The following is a 19,563-nucleotide window of genomic DNA, read 5'->3' as shown; positions in this document are numbered from 1 at the left end:
CACTCTTTCTACATGGACAGTGCTGGCCATACAGAGCGAGCCCAGTAACTATTGCCCTGACTGATGAACTGACCGACAAGTGGAAATAATGCTGGTTATTGCTTTGGCTGAATTGCATCTCCCTAAAAAGGTATGTTGGAGTCCTGTTCTTAGCACCTCAGAATATAATCTTATCTGGAGACAGGGCCTTTAAAGGGGTGATCGTTAAATACATGGTCATTAGGGTAGGCCCTAATCTGATATGCCAAGTGTGTCCTCGTAAAAAGGGGAAATATGGACACAAACACAGGAAAATACTGTGTGAAGAGGCAGGCAGAGGTTGGAGTGATGCACCTATAAGTCAAAGAATCTCACTGGTCATTGGTAGCCACCACAGGCTGGGAGAGCAGCAAGTAACAGACTCTCTCTCACGGCCCTTTGAAGGTGCTCACAACAGATTTTGGACTTCTAGCCTCCAGAATAATCATGAGACAGTAAACTTCTGTTGTTTAAGTCATCCAGTTTATGGTACTTGTTATAGCAGCCCTGACAAACTAAGAGTTTAATAAAACTTCTTCCCACACTGCTGTTTAAGCAATGAGGTGTTTCAGAAAATCTGAACTCAGTTGAGACATTCCAAATGTTAAAACATAATTTTTTTGAGGGTTTCTTGGTGTCTTATTTTTACATGCCTTTATAACCTATTTCATTGTTTATATTGCCAGAGCCATGTGTATGTGCATTAGGAGAGAGAGAAAGCACTCCCCACTGCAGGATCACACTGCAATTCCCTGTCCTCCATTTTTCCATCTCACCAAGATTCTAGGCCTGTGTACATACTGTGTTTTTTAAGTTGCTGGGGCTGGGATTTGAACTGCTGTGCTACAAGGCTGGCCCAAAACACCTTTTTTTCTTTTTCTTTTTTTAAAATTCCTACCTTAGCAGCATGATCAATTCACCTGGGAATCATAACGACAGACCCTATACCAGAAATGAATTTTCAAACATTTATGTACTCTTTTACATAATCATGTTTGAGATTAAAATTCTAAGCTGGAAAGCGTTAGATGCTACTGATTTTTTGAGTGTATATCCACATCTCCTCACTTGTGCTTAGGACGACCCACCTGAGGGGGGACCTTGAGAAGAACCACTGTGGCCCAGACACATGCAATGTGCGCTCCCTTGGAAGTGCCTGACCAGGAACAAGCTGTGCATGATAGGTTTGGACCCACTAGGTGTGCAGCTATAGCCTGGGGCTGATGGAGGCCAGTTAGCGAGCCCCATCCACCTGTTTGCTGGCTGTCAAAAGCCACACTCCAGCATCAGCTTTATTAATAGCAGAGGTAGTTCTGAGCCCTCATCTTACTCTTGCCTGTCCCTTCAAAGATCTGGTGCTCCCTCCAGGAAAAGAACAGCCCCTGTTCCCTAGGTTCTTGCACATACCCCCAGCAGTACGTTCTACAGAGAGCACTACAATCCACAACCCATTTACTCCTGGTCTCAGATACCATTCCCACTGCAATTCCTTTCAGCTTCTAAAAGCCAACATGTCGGAGAAGTAGTCAGCATTTTACTTACTAACTTTACTATTAAAGAAGCTCACTGGTCCTGAGATAGTCTTTTAAAATCAAAAAAGGGGCGTTTTTAAGTGCCAAAAGTAATACTGTGAACCTCTATATTCTGGAACAGCTGCACTTTCCCACCCACGTGAGGAAAACAGCATAGAGGGATTTACCTTGAGGACAGAGGCCCGAAGGGGGTGCGGAAGCAGGAGACGCCCCTTTGTCTCCGTTTTCGGAATGCCTGTTCCACAAGTTTGGCTTCTGAGGCAGGGTCTATTCGCCAAAAAGACCCCTTTCCAGGCTCTTCCTGGGAACGTGGGACTTTAATAAAGTAACGGTTCAAAGAGAGGTTGTGTCGAATAGAATTCTGTAGGGAGGCAGAGACATTCACTGATTACCAGCAAATCCAAAACCAAATCCTACTGGCCCCAAATTTGAATGCAACAGGTGCAGGACCACAGGCAATGGGACCAGACTGTCTACACCACAAAGAGACCTGTGTTGGCACATTAGTGGCGTTTCACTGGAGAGAAGCAAAGATGCAGTGACAGTTTTTTCCTATCAAAATTCAGCACACTAGCATCATTACTGTTCTTCATAAGAAAGGCAAAACAAGAAGGCATATGTGGTCTGTAAATATGTCAGAGATAAAGAAAGGCCTGGGGACCAGCAGATGGCGTAATGGTTACATCACTGGACTCCCACGTTGGTGACTTAAAACTCATGCGGGGTGTGTGTGCATACATGCCCAAAATCCTGAGAGGGGAATGGAAAATAAGAGATTGTGGTGTGGCTATCTTCCCTGGGGGGTCATTTCTCGCTACCTGTCTCTCTGGTGAGTGCACGTGCCCTACAGCAAAAACCTCTCTTTAAAAAGAGAGAGAGAGAGAGAGAGAGAGAGACTGCTTGGATCTTACAGAGGTCAAAACTTAAACTGAGAAAATCAATAAATGGGAAATGGTAAGGATGGAGAAAGTATCAATTAGTGCCATAGGCCCAGCATGTGGCATGTGCTGCTAAGATGCTGTGCTTGTGGGCTGGGACCTGGGTTTCAATTCTTGGTCCAACCCGAAGGCCTGGTGTGGTGCATGTGCCTGTGATCCCAGCAACTCAGGGAGAATGAGGCAGAGGACAGGCAGCTTAAGGCTGGCCTGGGCAACACAGTGAGATAGAGCTGGGCACAGTGGTGCATGCTTATAGCTCAGTTAAAAGGCTGAGGCAGGAGGATTGTGACCTAGAAAGATCTTAGAAAAACAAATAAAATTAAAAAAAATTTTTTTAAACCACAGAAAACCTAGTACAATATATGGAAATAATGCTTAATATAAACAAAGGTCTTACAAGCCTACACAAAGATAAAAGATGCACAATGCATGTGGACTACTGTACTGAGATGGTGTGTACAGTGTATTTAAAAATCAGCACAGTAAACACAAACATATAATAAAGTAAATACAATCTTCATAGCTCCGGGCATCAGAAGGAGGGCAAAGATGAAGTTAAAAATGACTGTTTCAGACTTGACACATTTGGGACCAGCAGTTGGCGTAATGGCTATGTCACTGGACTCCCATGTAGCCGACCGTGGTTTGAGTCCTGGACCCGGTGGCTTAAACTCATGCCAGGCACATCTGTGTGCGTGCCCAAGATCCTGAGAGGAGAATGGAGGAGAAGGGATTGTGGTATGGCCATCCCCCCAGGGGTGATTTCTCGCTTTCTGTCTCTCTGTCTCTCTCTTGTCTTTCTGGTGAGCACACACGCCTTATAGCAAAAACCTCTAAAAAAACCATTAGAATTGACACATTTTTAGATGTACCATACAGCATCTGTGATAGCACCCCTCTGTGTTGTTTCTGTTCATTTTAAATGAAGTGATGTGCTGTTAAAGTTCTTGTCCTAAGAGGGCCTAGTTGCAGTCAGTTCTCGGGACGCAGACCCTTACCTGCCAGCCTTTGTCAGCAGTCCTGTAATAGGGGTAATGTTTGGTGATGTGGGCATAGATCCCACTTAGTGTTAACTGCCTGTCCTGGGCCGAGGAGATGGCCTGCACAATCAGCTGGGCGTAGGAGTAGGGTGGCTTCGACTCGTCCTGGGGAGAAACAGAGAGCACAGAGTTACTGACTTGAGAGATGTCTCAGAGCCTGATCTACTCTCATGCTACCTCCTGATGAGGGAATACATGGGTCTCTGTCAAACCAACCCGATGGTCTCTGCCAAGTTCATCGGTATGCTGCATTATACTGGGAATAGTGGCATCTCTCGTGGGAAGGGAAAATTAGGTTTTCATCATAATTGTTTTTCAAGCAGGGTTTTGCTACGTTACAATCCTCCTGCCTCAGCCTCTCAAGCAGCTAGGGCCACAGGTGCATGCTATCACACCTGGCTTTTAGGGTAGGCTAGGAATCGAATTTGGGCTCAGTCTCAGCAGCATTAACCAATGTGCACAGTGTGGCTGGGCTGCATCGTAATGCAGTTCTAAAATCCCTCACCTCCTCAACAAACTGATTTTTAAAACGGTTACCAGATAGTAATGAACTGAGACACAAAGTTATAACAAAAAAGTGTCATTCTTCTCTAAAAGTCTAATTAAAACCCAACACCATTTTGTCAGTAGTAGATGGAACAGGGGGAAAATCATAAAGAGGAGCAGAGTGGGAGAGGCCCTCACAGATGGCTGCACGCTACCGATGGGCATCCATCGTCCGTCAGCAGAGAACTGACGTGTATTATTTGAGTACAAAAAGGATGAAAGAGTGGCGACCCCACCACCAACCATAGCTCCTTTTCATGTGGGCTGTAAGGGTCAACTGGAGAGCATGGCCATGCACCATGCATGTGCTTTGTGCAGCCCACATGGGTCCCTCCTGCCCAGTTGGTCTCTCTACACCTCAGGCACCGGAGAGGGCTCAGACCTTGGGGCTATCCCCTCCAGATGTGTCTGCTTGCTGCTCCGAGGCGGCCTTTGCTGCAAACTCTGCCGCTAGCTGCAGGTCTGAGGTTACATTCTGGACGAAGCGGTAGCCCGAGGACCCAGCTCCACGTGGACTGGCCGGACAGGAGTTGGGGACACTGAGGAGAGAAATGGATGCATGCTAAGTTCACAATCCTGAAAGGGGGACTTTTTCTAGCTCACAGGATTTTAGGACCTACTTGGGCAGTGGGGGAGTGGGTGGGAAAGAACTTCACCTTTCAGTCATAAATGTTATCATTACGTTGCAAAGGGCAGGCGAAATACAACCAAGGAATACATGTTACGGTGTCAAGGGTAAGTCTGGAGATGCAAATATATATTGTCCTGCAATTTCCGTTCCAAGGCCAAGGCTGCCTGGGGCCCCCAACCTGTAGGCCGGGAGCCGAGTGCAGCCTCAGCAACTGCTATGGGCCTTGATCTACCACAGTGATCTGTTACTGCACAGGGCCGCAAGGCAGTCCCCACCAGGCACATCAGCATCTCAGCCCACTGGGGCTGGGCCTTAGCCTGAGATCACAAGCCAGTGGCAGACAGTGGAGGAAGGACGGAAAGGGCACCAGTGCAGGCTGCTAGCCAGTGTGAAGGTGCCCACAAGATGGCACCAGAGGCAAGGCTGGGCTCCACAAGCACTCCACATTTACACAGGAAAGACTGCAGGATGGCCAGGAGGCGCCATGGAGCTGTGGGATTAGGAATCAAGGGCAAATGGAGCTGAGTTGGCAAACAGGTTTCCTCCTGAGCCAAGGCCCACTTCTTTCTGCGGCTGGAGTAACCATCACTGCCGGGAACCACAGCCACATGTGTTCGGTAATGTGCAGCCAGGTCCACGCTGTGTTCATGCTCCCTGCTGCCCGTTAGAACAGGGCTCCCTGATCTCAGGGCCACATCTGCCCACTACCCATGAGCTTTGGCCTGTTTTCTGTAATTAATTATGACAGACTTTGGTGGTTAAACCACTTCACAGTTTTGATGCTGGAAATGATCTGTACTCACAACATTCAGAGAGAACCAACCAGAACACTAGAAGTGGGCACAGGACCCCATATAAAAAGCATTCCTGTGGCCATCCTGCTCCATGAGGCACCACCCACCTCAACCCACGTGGGTCTCAGGCTGGGCCAGCCTTCCGGATACTCCTCTACCGCCCGCCCCTCTGAGTGCCCAAACCAGGACAGTCTTGTTCTCAGCATGCCTCCTGTTCCTGCTTCCTCCCTGTCTGGGCACCATTTCCTCTGCCTGGAACATCCTTCCCCCAATTGTCTAAATAGTGAGACTTCTCCCAATCTCTAAATGTCAAGCTCAGATGTCACCTCTTATGAGCCACTCCTCAGAGCACAGGCTCCTCAGCACTTCCTCAGCCCTGGATGCACCTGCTTGTCTCCCCCATAGGCAGGGAACTACCTCTAGGGTTTAGGAACTGTTTGATAGAGCAAGGGATGAATGAAAATATAAAATATTGGGACTGAGAAAAATGATGAATTCAATTCTGGTAGCTGAAGGACTACCAGGATTGGAAATAATCAATGTAATAAACTGTGTATAAAAACTTTAACCTACAACTGTATATGGGCTTGTTAGAAGTAGGAAGCAATTGGGACCAGCAGTTGGCGTAATGGCTATGTTGCTGGACTCCCACATAGTCGACCCTGGTTTGAATCCCGGATCTGGTAACTTAAACTCTTGCGACACACTTGCGTCCCAAACCCAAACATCCCTATCCCTTGCCATGAACCACCACGCTGAGGAGCCACACAGACACAAACAACAACTCACAACAGAAAATGAAACATCCAGTTTGAACGGAACCAGAACTCGATAGTTTCTCTTGGAAACCCACTCGTGGTCAACATGGACACTAATGAGGGAGCATACTTCTGTGTCCTGTCAACAAATGGGGATTTCTGAGCACCTGCAGGAGGGATTAGCTACCTGCTCCAACTGGTTATTTTGTTAAAGGTGATAGAAAATTAGGGAACCAGCAGATGGCATAATGGTTACATCACTGGACTCCCACATAGTTGACTATAGTTTGAGTTCTGGACCTGGTAACTTAAAACTCACACCGGACATATGTGCATGTGTGTCCCAAATCCTGAGAGAAGAATGAAGGAAAAGGGACTGAAGCATGGCCATCCCCTGTGGGGGGTGATTTCTTGCTTTCTTTCTGTCTCCCTGGTGGATACATACGCACCCTATAGCAAAAGTCTCTCTCAAAAAAAGAACAAAAACAAAAAAAAGTAATAGAAAATTTGTATCTAAGCCTCAGGAGGCAAACCCAAAGAAAGGCTGCCATTCCCAATGGAGTAATTCCAAATGGAAATAATAAACAAGGCTCGGCAAAAGCTGGCTCAAAAACAGAAGGAGGGGCAAGAGCGGTGTCTACCACTTTTGAGAACACTGGCCTGGTGTGTGCTGACAGTTCCTCTCTGGGGTCGATTCAGCTGGGACAGCATACAATGCAGCAGTTGCTGGCCCGCTGTGGTTCCCAGGGGGTTTTCCGGCAGCGCCTGGCTGGGGGAAAGTGTGTATTTGCTCACACAGCTTGCTGGGTCCTCAAGCAGCCTGTTTTTCAATAAATCCCATTGAGCTGTCTTCTCACAGGCTGGCTTCCACCAAGAGGGCTGTGCCTGGTACCAGGCCACCCTGACATCAAACCTCCTCTGAGGGTGAGTGGGAAGCAAGATGCCACGTGAACTTCGGGGTGATTTAGAGCCATAACAGGCTCAAAAAACAATTCTCAAGGTCCCAAGCCTTCAAGGAATGGGTGTATCTGAGCTTCAAGCAAGGTTTCTAGTCCTGGATGCCTCCTGGGAAAACTAATTGAGAAATTTAAGGTCTAACATCAAGAGTCTTGTCCTACTCCACTGAAAACTTGCCTGACAGCTAGCAATTTGGAAAACCTTCTTCTTCATCATCTTTTTTTTTTTTTTTTGCTATGTGGCACGTGAGAGACAGAAAGTGAGAAATTACTCCCTAGGGGGATGGCCACACTGTAATCCCTTCTCTTCCACTCTCTCAGGATCTTGGGCATGCAAGCACATGAGACTGGTGTGAGTTTCAAGCCTCCGTGTCTGGGATTCGAACTGTAGTTGGCCATGTGGGAATCCAGTGCCTTAACTACTATGCCACCTACTGGCCCCATTGTAGAACATTCTTAAAGAGACAGTATAAACACCCATGTTCTCTCTTCAAGGGCAAGAAGAGAACTAAGCTGGAGGAACTTTGCACCTCCCAGACAGAGACAACCCCTTTCTACATCGGAGGAAAGAGTCCAAGGACTTGGCTGAGACCACCAACTACCCCGGCTGCTCAGGCGTGCGGGGTGGGAAACCTGAATTCTGGGATGGTCAATCAGCAAGGCTCTGGAAATATCACATGGAACAAATGTCTATTTTCCCTCAATTTGAGACAAAAAGTGGGTTTGAAGTGAACAAGTGATTTAAACTGTTAGTCACTAATTTCTTCTCCCTCTTGTGGAAAAACAATTCCCGAGTCACAGCTGTCCTTCTGGCTTAGTGAAAGCTGGAAGGTCCTGAGTGGCAATTTCCCCTGGCGGGTGTTGGGGGGCAGTCCCTGGGCAGCCTGCTCTGATTCTGTGCCCTGGCCTCACCAGAGTAACCCCACACTGGCCCTGTGACAGCCTCCATACTCCTGGGAGCCAGGCCTAGAAAGTGCCTTCTGGAATTGTCCAAGATACCCCTGGCAATCCCACTGCCTGGTGTGTCTAGGGCTATTTGAATGAATGGACAGCACACAGGGCAGGAGTGGGCTCACTCTTTTCCTGCTAAGAATTCAAGGTGAGGAAAACAAATCTGACAGGAAAGCCAGTGCTGCCACTGAAGTCACCCCAGAGCCACCAAGAAAGTGGACACTCCTGGTTCTGTCCTGAGACTGTGCACAGGACCCTGTGAGGACCAGGACCAAGGAAACCCACAGGATCGGAGCCCACCTGAGCTGAACTGGGAGACCTCCTGTCATTCTCCTCCAGGTCAGTCTTAAGGGTCCAGGTAGAGACTGAAGGACTCTCCAGTGTGGGGAAGGCAGCTCTGCCAAAGTAAAATGGGGCTACTTCTGTCAGAAGGGGCTAGATTCCTCCATGACCCACAAAGAACCAGATGAGCCCAGACTCTGGGGAGGCTGGAGGAAGAGCCTGGGGTTGAGCTCAGGGCTCATGGTGGAGAGGCCCCACTGCAAGATACCTGAACAGTGGGCCAGGGACACTATGGGAGTGTCCACATCCTCTACCACAACGTGGGTGCCTGGGCATCCTCAGGGGAACTCACTGACAGTGGTCATTCAGGGTCCCTACCTGAGCTTCTGCTGAGGACACCCGCCCCAACACCACCACCTCAGAGCCAATCCATGGGACTTTTCAGTACCTCCTCTAAATACGACAGTCAACCGAGCACACCTGCTGTCTGAGGAAAGCATCTACCACACTGGGCAGGGTGCACAACAAAACAAAGGGCAAAGGGAACTCGGATGATGACGCTAACAGAGGCCAGGGAGAAGACAAATGTCTGGACAAACAAAGCACGGTTAACAGCCCTGACAAAGTAAAGCTACTGCATCTAAGGCAGCATCAAGAACGCAATAACAAGCACATTTGAAAAAAAAATCCTCTTAAAAATTAAAAAAAGATAGAGAAATAAAAATCAAATCAAGGAGAGAATGAGGAACTCCCAAAGAGCTGAGAGAGAGACGAAAGGAGAGAAAGGTAAGAAAATGAGAGGCTCTGCTCAGAAAGTCCATCAAACACTCCAAGTCCCAGAGAAGAATACAAATACGGAGGGGGAAATGTTCTAGAAATGACACAATAATTTCCTAGAACCGTCGGAAACGAGTCTTCAGACTAAGAGGCCCCCATCACATGCCCAGCCCAAGCCTAGCTCCATTGAGGTGCTGCACCCTACAAGGGGCACGTGGACCCCAAGAGAGCCAATGGGGAGGATGAGGACTGGAACAGCATAACGTCTTAGTTGCGACATTCAAAGCTGGAAAACAATTTTAATTTCTGGTGGAGAAATATTTCCACTCTAGAATTTTCTATCCAGTAAAACCATCTATTTAGTGAGAATGAAAAATAAATTTCCAGACATGGAAGACTGTTAAAAAGCATGTAACTGTCCTGTACTCTTTCCTAGGAAAGAATTGGAGGATACTCTCCAATAAAACAAAGGAACAAATCAGGAAAGAGGAAGATATGGGCCACAGGAAAAGTCCTCCATCCCAGGAATTCCCAGGATGCTGGAGATGATCAGAGGATCCTGGCTGCAGGTAGTGGTGAGGGGGCCTCCAGAAGGCGGCCTTCACAGTAAAGGTGGAATGGTGGTCATAACTGGGAGCAAGGGAGACTCACACCCACGGGCAGCAGGTACATAGAAATCTAACCAAACCCAGAAGGGAGGTCGTTAACTCAGTTAACTTGGTGTGTGGTGATGGGGCGGCTGGGGGTAGGGGGGGATAATTCAAAAGCACAAAGAAGGAAATGGCTGAGCATGACTATTGTTACACAGTTATAAGAAAGAAAATACTAACAGTAATGAAACCAAAAAATGGATCATGTAATTTTACTGGGCTGGAGGAAGAAAAGCTAAATCCTCTATTTCCATATAGAAGGCCATATATAACACCTAAAACTGAAAAACCAAGGGACAGACACATAAATCTATGACTTGGAAGAGTCCAAATGCTAGAAGACACATTTTTGAAATGCTTGGATTTTGTATAATACATATTTAATATCTCTGTAATCTGAAAAATGGATAGGGAAGGAAAATTTTCAGAGGCAAATTTCATAGATCTATCTTAAAGAATGTTTGTGCACCCTTAAGATAAATTCTTGGGAAATCTTGGGAAGCTATTTAAAATGATTAACTAGTTTCTGAAATGCAATTGGCCCAGTGAAAAATAACCAACAAGGTGGCCTGAATATTAGCTCTTCCCAGACAACCAAGACTTGAGCAGATGGTCAGGCTGAATGGCGGCCCCCAATTCTACAGATTCTGGGGTGGAGGTTAGGGTGTCTCTGTCCACTCCAGACCCTGCAGGGGCTTCCTATTACCCATGATCCCTGAGTAAAAAGTCTGGGAAGGGATGTCCACCACATGGCACCTTCCCACACCAACAGGACACCTACAGACACATGGTACATGGGTGCACCTGGAGGGCTCTCGGTCAGACTGCGTGAGAACTGGGGAAGGCCACATGGTATGGACCAACAGAGACAAGAACCTCAGTACAAGCATCACTCAACACTCTTAACGTGTCAGAGCCAGAGACCCCTGGGGTGGATTTAGGCAGAAGAGAGAAAATGAAAGGAACACAGGGGGTCTCGCTGTTCTGTGGGGAGGAACCCATTTGTATTACCCCAGTTTTCAGGTGGGAGAAGGGATAAGGTGCCAAAGGGGTGTGTGTGGGGTGGCAAGGCCTACAGGAACGAGTGGAGAAGACGAGCCCTCAGGTTCAAATGTCAGAGGCTCCTGGGTCAATCAGGATGATTGAGGCGGATGATCTGAGCATTGGTGCCCAGATCCAAGCACTCGGCAGAAGCCTTTTTCTATATGGTAATTTGTGTTTATTTTTCGAGTAAGCTGAACTATTTTCCACAGCTCTGCACCACTTTACAATCCATCAGTAATGTAGCCATTGGATGAAGGAGGATCTGTCAGAAAAAAATGAGAGTATTTCTAACGTAGATCCAATAACCTCAAAACTCACATCTCTAACATTACAAAACATAAATAGTCAGGGCCAAATTTTATCTAGCAACAAAGTAGTACTATACTTGAAGAGCATGATTAGAACCAGCTAGGATTCTGAAGTCAGTCGCTTTGGTTTTACTCTATATAATGTACTGCTAACCTTTGCCAAATTTCACAAGTTACTTTCATTTTTGATCTCCACAATGGAGAAATCAAGAAAAAAAAAAAAGCCTTCTTAAAGAAACAGCTTCTTGTATCTTGCCCTTAAGAACAAAAACGAGTTACTCTCTGTATGCAGTACGTTTTCTCTTTAACTTCAGCAGTTTCTTGAAACTCTAGCTCTAAAGAGCATTTTTCAGACTGATGCCAGTTCTGGTAAAACCTAGAAAATGATTAACCACTGTATTCTTTCCTAAAAACACTTCCTTGCACAGTGATAAAAGGTCAAAACGATGCTAAAGATAGTAGCATTTACTTTAAAGAGAGTTCATTCATTTTCTGGGTGGAGTACTTAAGGGCAGGGGGTAATAAAACAACCAAACCAAAACAAAAACCCACCCACCCTAAGAAACAGCCTGCAAAGTGAAAATGGGAACAGAAAGGAGTGCGGGTGTGGTGGGAGGCAGGGCTGTGCCCCTTATCAGGAAGAAGGTTCCAACAGGTAGCAGCCACCACTGCCACCTTGGAACAGAGGGGCTGAGGGGGAGGGGAGGCTGGGAGGAGCCAGATCTACACTGAGATCTCTGAGCTGCCACGATTCCGCTGGCCAATGGGAACGGGCAAGACGAAGGCGCACCAAATTAGGAAAGTCAACACAGGGTGGGGCGGGGCTCGGGGAGGCGACATCCACTCCTTAGGAATCACCCACTCCTTCCTCTGATCCCTCTGGGAGCTCAGCAAAGAGGAGGAGGGAAGAAAGGGGGCAGGGCATGTTTGTAAACATGCGGGCTCCACCCTTAAACAGAAACTCAAACTGAAAAGCATCTTGGCAAGCAAAACCTCAAGGGCCTCTGAGGTTTTTAAAGACGAGGTAGAATTCCACAGCGCTAAGACAAACGGATGTAAACAGAGATCCTTTTAGGGTAACACTTAAGGGCCAACAAGTGAAGGAGCCAGACCTGCAGTTACTACTAAAGGAACACACCTGTCTGGTGGACAGAGTGCAGTCCCCTCTCCAACACACACACACACACACACACACACACACACACACACACACACGGAATGTGGGTAAACAAGACCCAGCCCCCACCTCTCACTCAGTGAGGGGGTAAGAAGCAGTCCCCACCTCTCACTCAGTGAGCTACTCTAACCCAGGGCTCACAAGCTTTTACTGGGCCATTAGCCTGACTTCTCTGACAGCTCCAGGCAACATGGGCTTCATTTGCTTAGTAAAAAAATATCTTCTCTTAACTCCTTTTACAAACCACTGCCTCCCTGCTTACACAAAAGCAACTTTAATCTGCAAAGCTATAACCATCACTCCTATTTTTATTTGAACTATTACTGAGAATTATTTGTGTTCTATTAAGCCCTGCAGGTACAAATCCAGACATTTTTCTTTCTTATACAGCCTTTATTTGGCTGGATTATAAATGGATTGTTAATGCCCACTCCAGTCAGGCTGAGCTGTAAGCCTGTCCCTTCCTCACAAGTGCGTGAATGATGCCTGACTTGATTTTCCCTGGACAGGAAGGCCCACCTGGGCTACAGCGAGGGACAGGCCTCCTTCAGTTCACTGCGTGAACTGGCTGCGGCTACCGTCTTGACATCTGCTTTAATACTATATAAATTAGACTTAAGTACATGGAAGGCTTTTAAGAGCTTCACTGAGATATAATTCACACACTACAGTTGTGTAAATTCAGTGGATGTTAGTGTAACCATCATCATTATTTAATTTCAAAACATCCTCTCATAAAGCTATAAGGATTAAGCAGAATGATGCATGTATAGTGCTGAAGCACGGGGCCGGGCACATATTAGGAGTCCAGTAAATTACTCATCATCATCATCATCGCAGAGAAATATGAAATTAGAGTGCTGGCTCTACAGATGGGGAAAACAGGACTCAATGAGGCTGACGACCTGCCCAGAGCTACACAACTAACCCTATACACGATCAGGACCAATTCAGCTCGAGACTTGACTCTGAGCCTTGCCATGGCCCAATGCTGCCCCTGAATTTTTCTTTCTATAAGAGGGAGATTCAGCCACTTGCTAGCTCTGGGAAAAAGGAAACCCAACTCCAGGCAACACAAATGCAAATGGTCCCCAACATGTAACTGCTTTTCATGGTAAGAAAACAAATGCTTAAGAAAAACACTGATTATGACAAAGCTGGGTAGAAGAATTCAACTCCCAAATAGTATGACAAAGACAAATTGAAACGTAATTCTAAGTGTGAGTCTTTAAAAGGTGTGAGGAAGAGCAGGGAGTACCAGGGTGGGGCTGGACAGCAAGGGTAGAGACTAGCCTGGTATAGGGCTGCAGGGACAGCAGAACCAGGGCTGTCACAGCAGTGGACTGGGGTTCACGGTTCTCTGGAGCCCCTGGGAGCTTTCGGGGGTATGTGAGGCCAACACTATTTTCATATTACCGAGACATACTCTGCCTTTCCCACAGGGTCAACCTTTGCTGATTAAGCAGAAGCCATGGTAGTAACTGCTATTGGCTTGGCAGGAACATCGGTACTGGAACCAAATGCCCCAGCAGGAACCATAGCACCGGCACCAAACTGCAGGTGGCTACCATGTCTACAGGGCCACACCCATGCTGTCATGCAGGAAAAGCCAGTTTCATTTTTAAATGTCCATGATGAAGCAGTAAAACACTTTCAAATTTATTTCACTTACTTTTTTAATTGACAGAGGGCATGTGTGCTCCCCAGAGACAGAGAGATGGGTAGGGAGAGCAGGTAAGCATTCCCCAATGGGAATCCTTTCTCCTTTTCTCCATCCTGTGGGGATTTGAGGCATGTGGGTGTTTTTTCAAGCTGCTGGGCTGGGGCTTGGGCCAGGATCTGAACCATAGTTGCCCATGTGGGATCCAGCTTCCTTAACCACTAGGCTACGAGGTTGGTCCAACACTTTCAAATATATTAAATCTTGAGCCTTGAGCACATATCCTTTTAGTATCCCACCTGACGAGATGGGGAACATGCATGAAACCCTGTACTGTGTCCTGAAGTGTAACAGTTGTCACCAGGGAAGAACCTATGTGACCTAACTGAGGTTCAAATAATCACTCTCAGATGGAGTTCTATTTACACTTACTACCCTGCAACTTTCCCTCTGGAGTCCATCTTTGTATAATGTGCTAAGGACCAGAAAGTCTGAGGACTTTCCTTTTTTCAAAATCTTGATTTGTTTTTAGAACTTCACAAAGAAATTTCCACAAAGAAGTTTAGGAAGACAAAGTTCACTAAATTCTGGCATTCAAAGATTACTTAAATATTTCGATGTCTTAAGAAAAATCCTGCTTGTGTTTGCTTTAACAGGCCATAATATAAAGGGTCTTTGAAAAGTTCATAGAAACTGTATATTAAAAAAAGAGTTGTGCATGGATTTCAAGGAAATTTTTTACATCAAAATTAACTTGCACTTTAATTCTATTTTGCCATGCATATTTTAAAGTCCTTGGAATATGAAATTTCAATCGGAAAGGAGATTAATTAGGCAGTGATTCTTCACTTCATAAGGTTAATTCGCCAGAGATGTTCTATCTGTCGTCAGGCCATCTGATGCAGTTAAAACAGTTTCTGAATAGCCATGCACATGCACTTTTCCAGGAAGACATCTAAACTAATAATGAACAGAACAAGGCACATCTGTATCATTTTCCTTTTTCTCAATGGCTGAGGACGGCCTAGAATGGCCACTTACCTAATCGTGCCGGTTGGGGAAGGGACAGGGCTGACCATGCTCCGGAGATCCGGCTCCGGAATGTGGATCTTTAGAGGAGAAATCTGAGGGTAGAGTGGCCGGAGGGGAGATGCCGGAGCTTCTTCTTTATGGTACAATGATGTGAACTGGATCTTTATGGCTGTGCTGGGGAATCGGAAAGTGCACCTACAATGGGAAAGACAGCAGTGTATCAGATACAGGAGAGAAGAAAGCCCAAACCCAGGAAGAGCAAACCCCTACACAGCTGTAATGTCATGTACATGACTTTCATGATCATTCTCTGGCTCTTATCTGTGCCCAAAACAGTATGTTCTCTGCTTTTATTAGGAGACTTATGACACAAATTTAGGCTTATTCTGACACCAGCTGTCTTTGTACTATGCATATGAACAGAGAGATATAAATATCCCCAGACAAATGCCAATGACACCATCTTTCATGGAGGCTCCAGATAAGCTACTTCCTGTCTACGTTGGCAGGTGCTATAATGCCCAGGTAGGACTCACTTGCTTGCAAAGAACTTCAGTGGAAACCTGAGATAACAGTCACAATTTACAGGGAGATTTTAAGGACAGGCTCTTTCACCTGAAAGGTATAAGACACCTGCTGCACTACGACGGAGCAATGCTACGCACAAACACACTGCTAGGAGGCTCAGTGAGTAATAAGCATTTGGAACCCAGAGTTTAATGAACAAGTTTCACAATTAGTTCTGGGTTTAACAACCACCAGTCTTTTTTTTTTTTTTTTTTTAATTTGTTAGAGGGAGCATGCATTCACCGGGCAAACTGTGTGTGTGTGTGTGTGTGTGTCTGTGTCTGTGTGTTGGGGAGAGGGGGGTGTCAGAAAGCATTCCTTAGGGATGGCCATGCCACAATCTCTTCTCCTTTCAGAATGTTGAGCACATACGCACATGTACCTGGGCTATTTTTCAAGCCACTGAGTCTGGATTCAACTGCACCATGCCATCAGCCATGTGGGATCCAGTGCCTTATCTACCATGCCATGGCTTAGCCTGAGCCTTGGTTTTTCTAGTGGAGACAACCATATGCAGACAAATCCAACACTGGCAGCAGTATAAGTGGCCTTAGCTATCAGTTGATACCAAGGAGCTTAGAGAAAGAGGGGAATAATATTCAAGGCTCATCTGTATCTAAGAAACTTCTACCTCTAATTGATATGTTTCATGTTCATTTAATATGCCCACTGTACATTTTATTTATCAAAGTTGTATAGCATGTGACTCTATCAGCTTTTAGGATTCTCAAGAACATTATTCTTTTGTTGCACGTACTATATGTTTAGAGGCCACTAGTTATATACTCAAGATGGTTTTACTGTGCCTTACACAAAGAGAAGCTACGCAGAATGTATACCATGGGGTGGGGTAACAGTCTTTACTGCACTGTTAGGTGATGGCACACAGAGCATGCCCCAGAACATTTCTATGCTTAATTACCCAACCAAAGAGATCTAGAGTATGCATGTTGTACTGTAATCGGGATTTATGCCTGGATAATTAAGTGTTTTGTTTTCTGAAATGATGTGAACTTATTTTCCTAAACACTATGCTACATAAACTTTATTAAAAGAAAAAAAAAAAGAAAGAAACTTCTACCTCTTTGGGTTCAGGTTGGTAACTGGTAAGTTACCAGCTAACCAGTTGCTAACTGCAGGACTGAGTTAAAACAAAACAAAACCAATTAAAGCAGGCTGCCACATGGAGACAAAGCAAAACCGGCTACTACCTATGACAACTGTTTACAAAAGCTCTTTGTAATAATAAATGGGGGTATAAGAAGAAGGTATAGAAATGTCCATCTATAATTCACTTGTGATGCTGTAGAGGCATTCAGTTCATGTTAAGTGATCCAACTTGAGAAACGTGAAGGCCTGTTGTAGTATAACTCACATGAACCTTCTGGCAGCAGCTGCCTGGTCTACTCCTGACTGTTTCTAAATCTGTAGCAATGTTTAAATAGTAAATCTACCTCAAATCTTATGTGGACTGAGCAAACAATCCTTTCATCTGAAAGATCCTTTTGCTCTTAGTAAAACAGTTTTTTTAAAAAATAGGATTTAACATAGGTCAAAATATATTGAGTGCAGGCCAGCCTTGGAGACTAGTGGTTAAAGGAGCTGGATCTGACACAACTGACCTGCTTCAAATCCTGCCCCTGGCAACTTGAAGAACATGCTGGATCACAGGCAGAAGTGTGCCCAAAGTTCCAACAGGATGCAGAGGAGGAGAAAGGCATGACCATATCCCACTGGGGAATGCTGAACCTCTCCTTCTCTTTGTTTATCTCTGGCAAGAGCGTGTGCCCTTTGGCAATTAAAAAATATATATATGTTCTGCAGTCATGAAGGTAATAGGCACCTCTATCAGATGACAGTGGTCCTCTTGCCTGAGGGGGACCGCACCTAGGGACTCCCTTCAAAGGAAATGAGTCAGCATTGCGCATATTGCCCTTTCCCAGGTCTGCAACTATGGCCAGGCCTCCCTTAGCTAATGCAGAAACGGAGACTGGCTTGACAGGCAGTGCAGATTCTTCCAGAAACAGTGAGTAGGGGCTGGACTTCCCCATGAAGGCAGGCTTGGTGGCTGAAGTGTTGAGCACAAGGACACTACCTGTCCAGTAGTGGCAAGGTCCATATTCCAAAGCACAAAATCAGAAAAAAGTATCTGATAGTGTTTCCAGGAGTAAGATGCATTCTAGAGACACAGCCTGGACACTGAAATGCTGGGAAGGGTGGGTGGTCTGTAATGTGTGGCCCACATTACCCTGGGGTTTCTCTTGAAGGACAATCCAAGACTATTTAAAATGTTCTTTGACATCTCCTCTTAAGTCACATTTAAAGGAACATGCAATGTCATTTCTACTTTTGGTTTCTCCACTGCCCAGTGGAAATTTTCTCTCTCAGTACGTTGGCTACAAAGGTACATCTGTAGCCCATCCTCCTAAGGTGTTCCCTGAAGCCTGTGGGCTTTTTGGTCCTGGAGACCCGTCAGCTTTTGTAAGCCACAGAACCAACTTCACCTAAGCTCAAGTGTCTGAGGATGGCTGGGTATTCCTGAACTGAAGAAGGTAGGTCTGGAGCTGGGAATCAGGCTGAGGGCCCCAGACAGGTGAGCTAAGTTGGGCTAAAGTGAACTCCACCAAGTGAACAGAGCACATGGGGCACACGCACACACACACACACACACCTGTTCTACCAATGTTAGGCGGAAAGGCAATAGTGATGACAGATACTTGAAGGTAGTTCCTATGGCCCTTTACCATTTGTCTCTTCTCCCCAATTCCCTCAACTGCTGCACGTTCACAAACGAGCTAGATTTTACTATGCTCCACAAGGGCTCACGGTTAGCGAACACTTCTATAACAATATGAGATCATATCACACTAGAACCATCAAGGCTGAACAGAAAGAGGATGTGGCTTCTGGCCCACGAGTTCACAGGCAGGAGGGATACTAAGAGGGCAGAGTTTAGACACAGAGACAGGAATAGGCACGTGGTCAGAGAGAAGCACTACCCAGGAGATCTGGAAACCGGGGTCCTGCCAGAGCCGACTGGACCTGAGCTTTTTACTCTCCAGAAAGGTAAAACGGTCTTTCCGGACTACCCTTCCCTTTACTCCTTGGCTTGACTTCTCCTTGCCCCCCCAGTCAGGCTGGGCTGAGACCCGGCGCACGAGTGAGTCTGAGCGTTAGGTGTGGGGATGCGGCACACAGGTGAATAGCACCAAAGATATCGGTTTGGCACCACTCGACCTCACCTCTGCATTTCCGTTTCCTTCACTAACAAGATGGGGGAGGGGTGTTGAATAGAAGAGATCATCTCTAAGGTGCTTTCCAATTAAAAAAACGAAGATTCTAGATAATACATGCATGTAGATGAGTTTTTAGTAAAATGAGACACCACAGGGATTGTGGTGTGTCAGTAATAGCAAAATATTGGGTTGTCGGGCAAGTCATGACACATTTTTGCATAGTAAAACACGTCATGACTTTCCTGTCAACCTAATATAATACCATTTATAACTGAAATTAGCAGGACAATTTCCTACTGTCGTAATAGTTTTCCAATTAAGATTCAACAATAAACATTTTCATATTATCTGCTCTAACAACTATTTTAAAGACATGTCCTGACTCATCCTTCCAAAAATTATCCTGAGGCAGGCTATCTCCTAGCTCAGAAGAAGGAGGAAATACTCAGAAGATGCTGCTTAGCTTTAAATGGATGTCTCCCAGCGTACTCCTGGAGCGTGCAATCACGCCTCTCCCTGTAACGTTTTCAGTCAGGTTTAGGGTCTTCCACCGGAGGTCTGACTAAGGAGCAGATTTTGTAAGTAAAGTACTTTCATGAAGATGCTGCATATTCAGTCTGAAACCTAGCCACACACATTACTTATATCAACTGTCAGAAATTCCTG

General features: G+C 45.9%; 1 protein-coding gene across 1 annotated transcript in view; it reads right to left on the bottom strand.

Moving 5' to 3' along the window:
* Positions 1-19,563, bottom strand: part of FOXK1 (forkhead box K1) — a gene marked incomplete at its 5' end in the record, with an annotated part of 74,614 nt that overhangs the window by 5,787 nt on the left and 49,264 nt on the right. Inside the window, 4 exon segments of the mRNA XM_006143595.2 lie at positions 1,718-1,911; positions 3,487-3,633; positions 4,457-4,613; positions 15,104-15,289. Of these exon segments, the coding sequence (XP_006143657.1) occupies positions 1,718-1,911; positions 3,487-3,633; positions 4,457-4,613; positions 15,104-15,289 (684 nt within the window).

This window comes from Tupaia chinensis, unplaced genomic scaffold, assembly GCF_000334495.1.
Source record: "Tupaia chinensis unplaced genomic scaffold, TupChi_1.0 Scaffold000101_1, whole genome shotgun sequence".
In the NCBI taxonomy this organism is placed as follows: Eukaryota; Metazoa; Chordata; class Mammalia; order Scandentia; family Tupaiidae; genus Tupaia; species Tupaia belangeri.
Note: the sequence above shows the minus strand (reverse complement) of the source record. Positions and strands in the feature narration are given on the sequence as shown.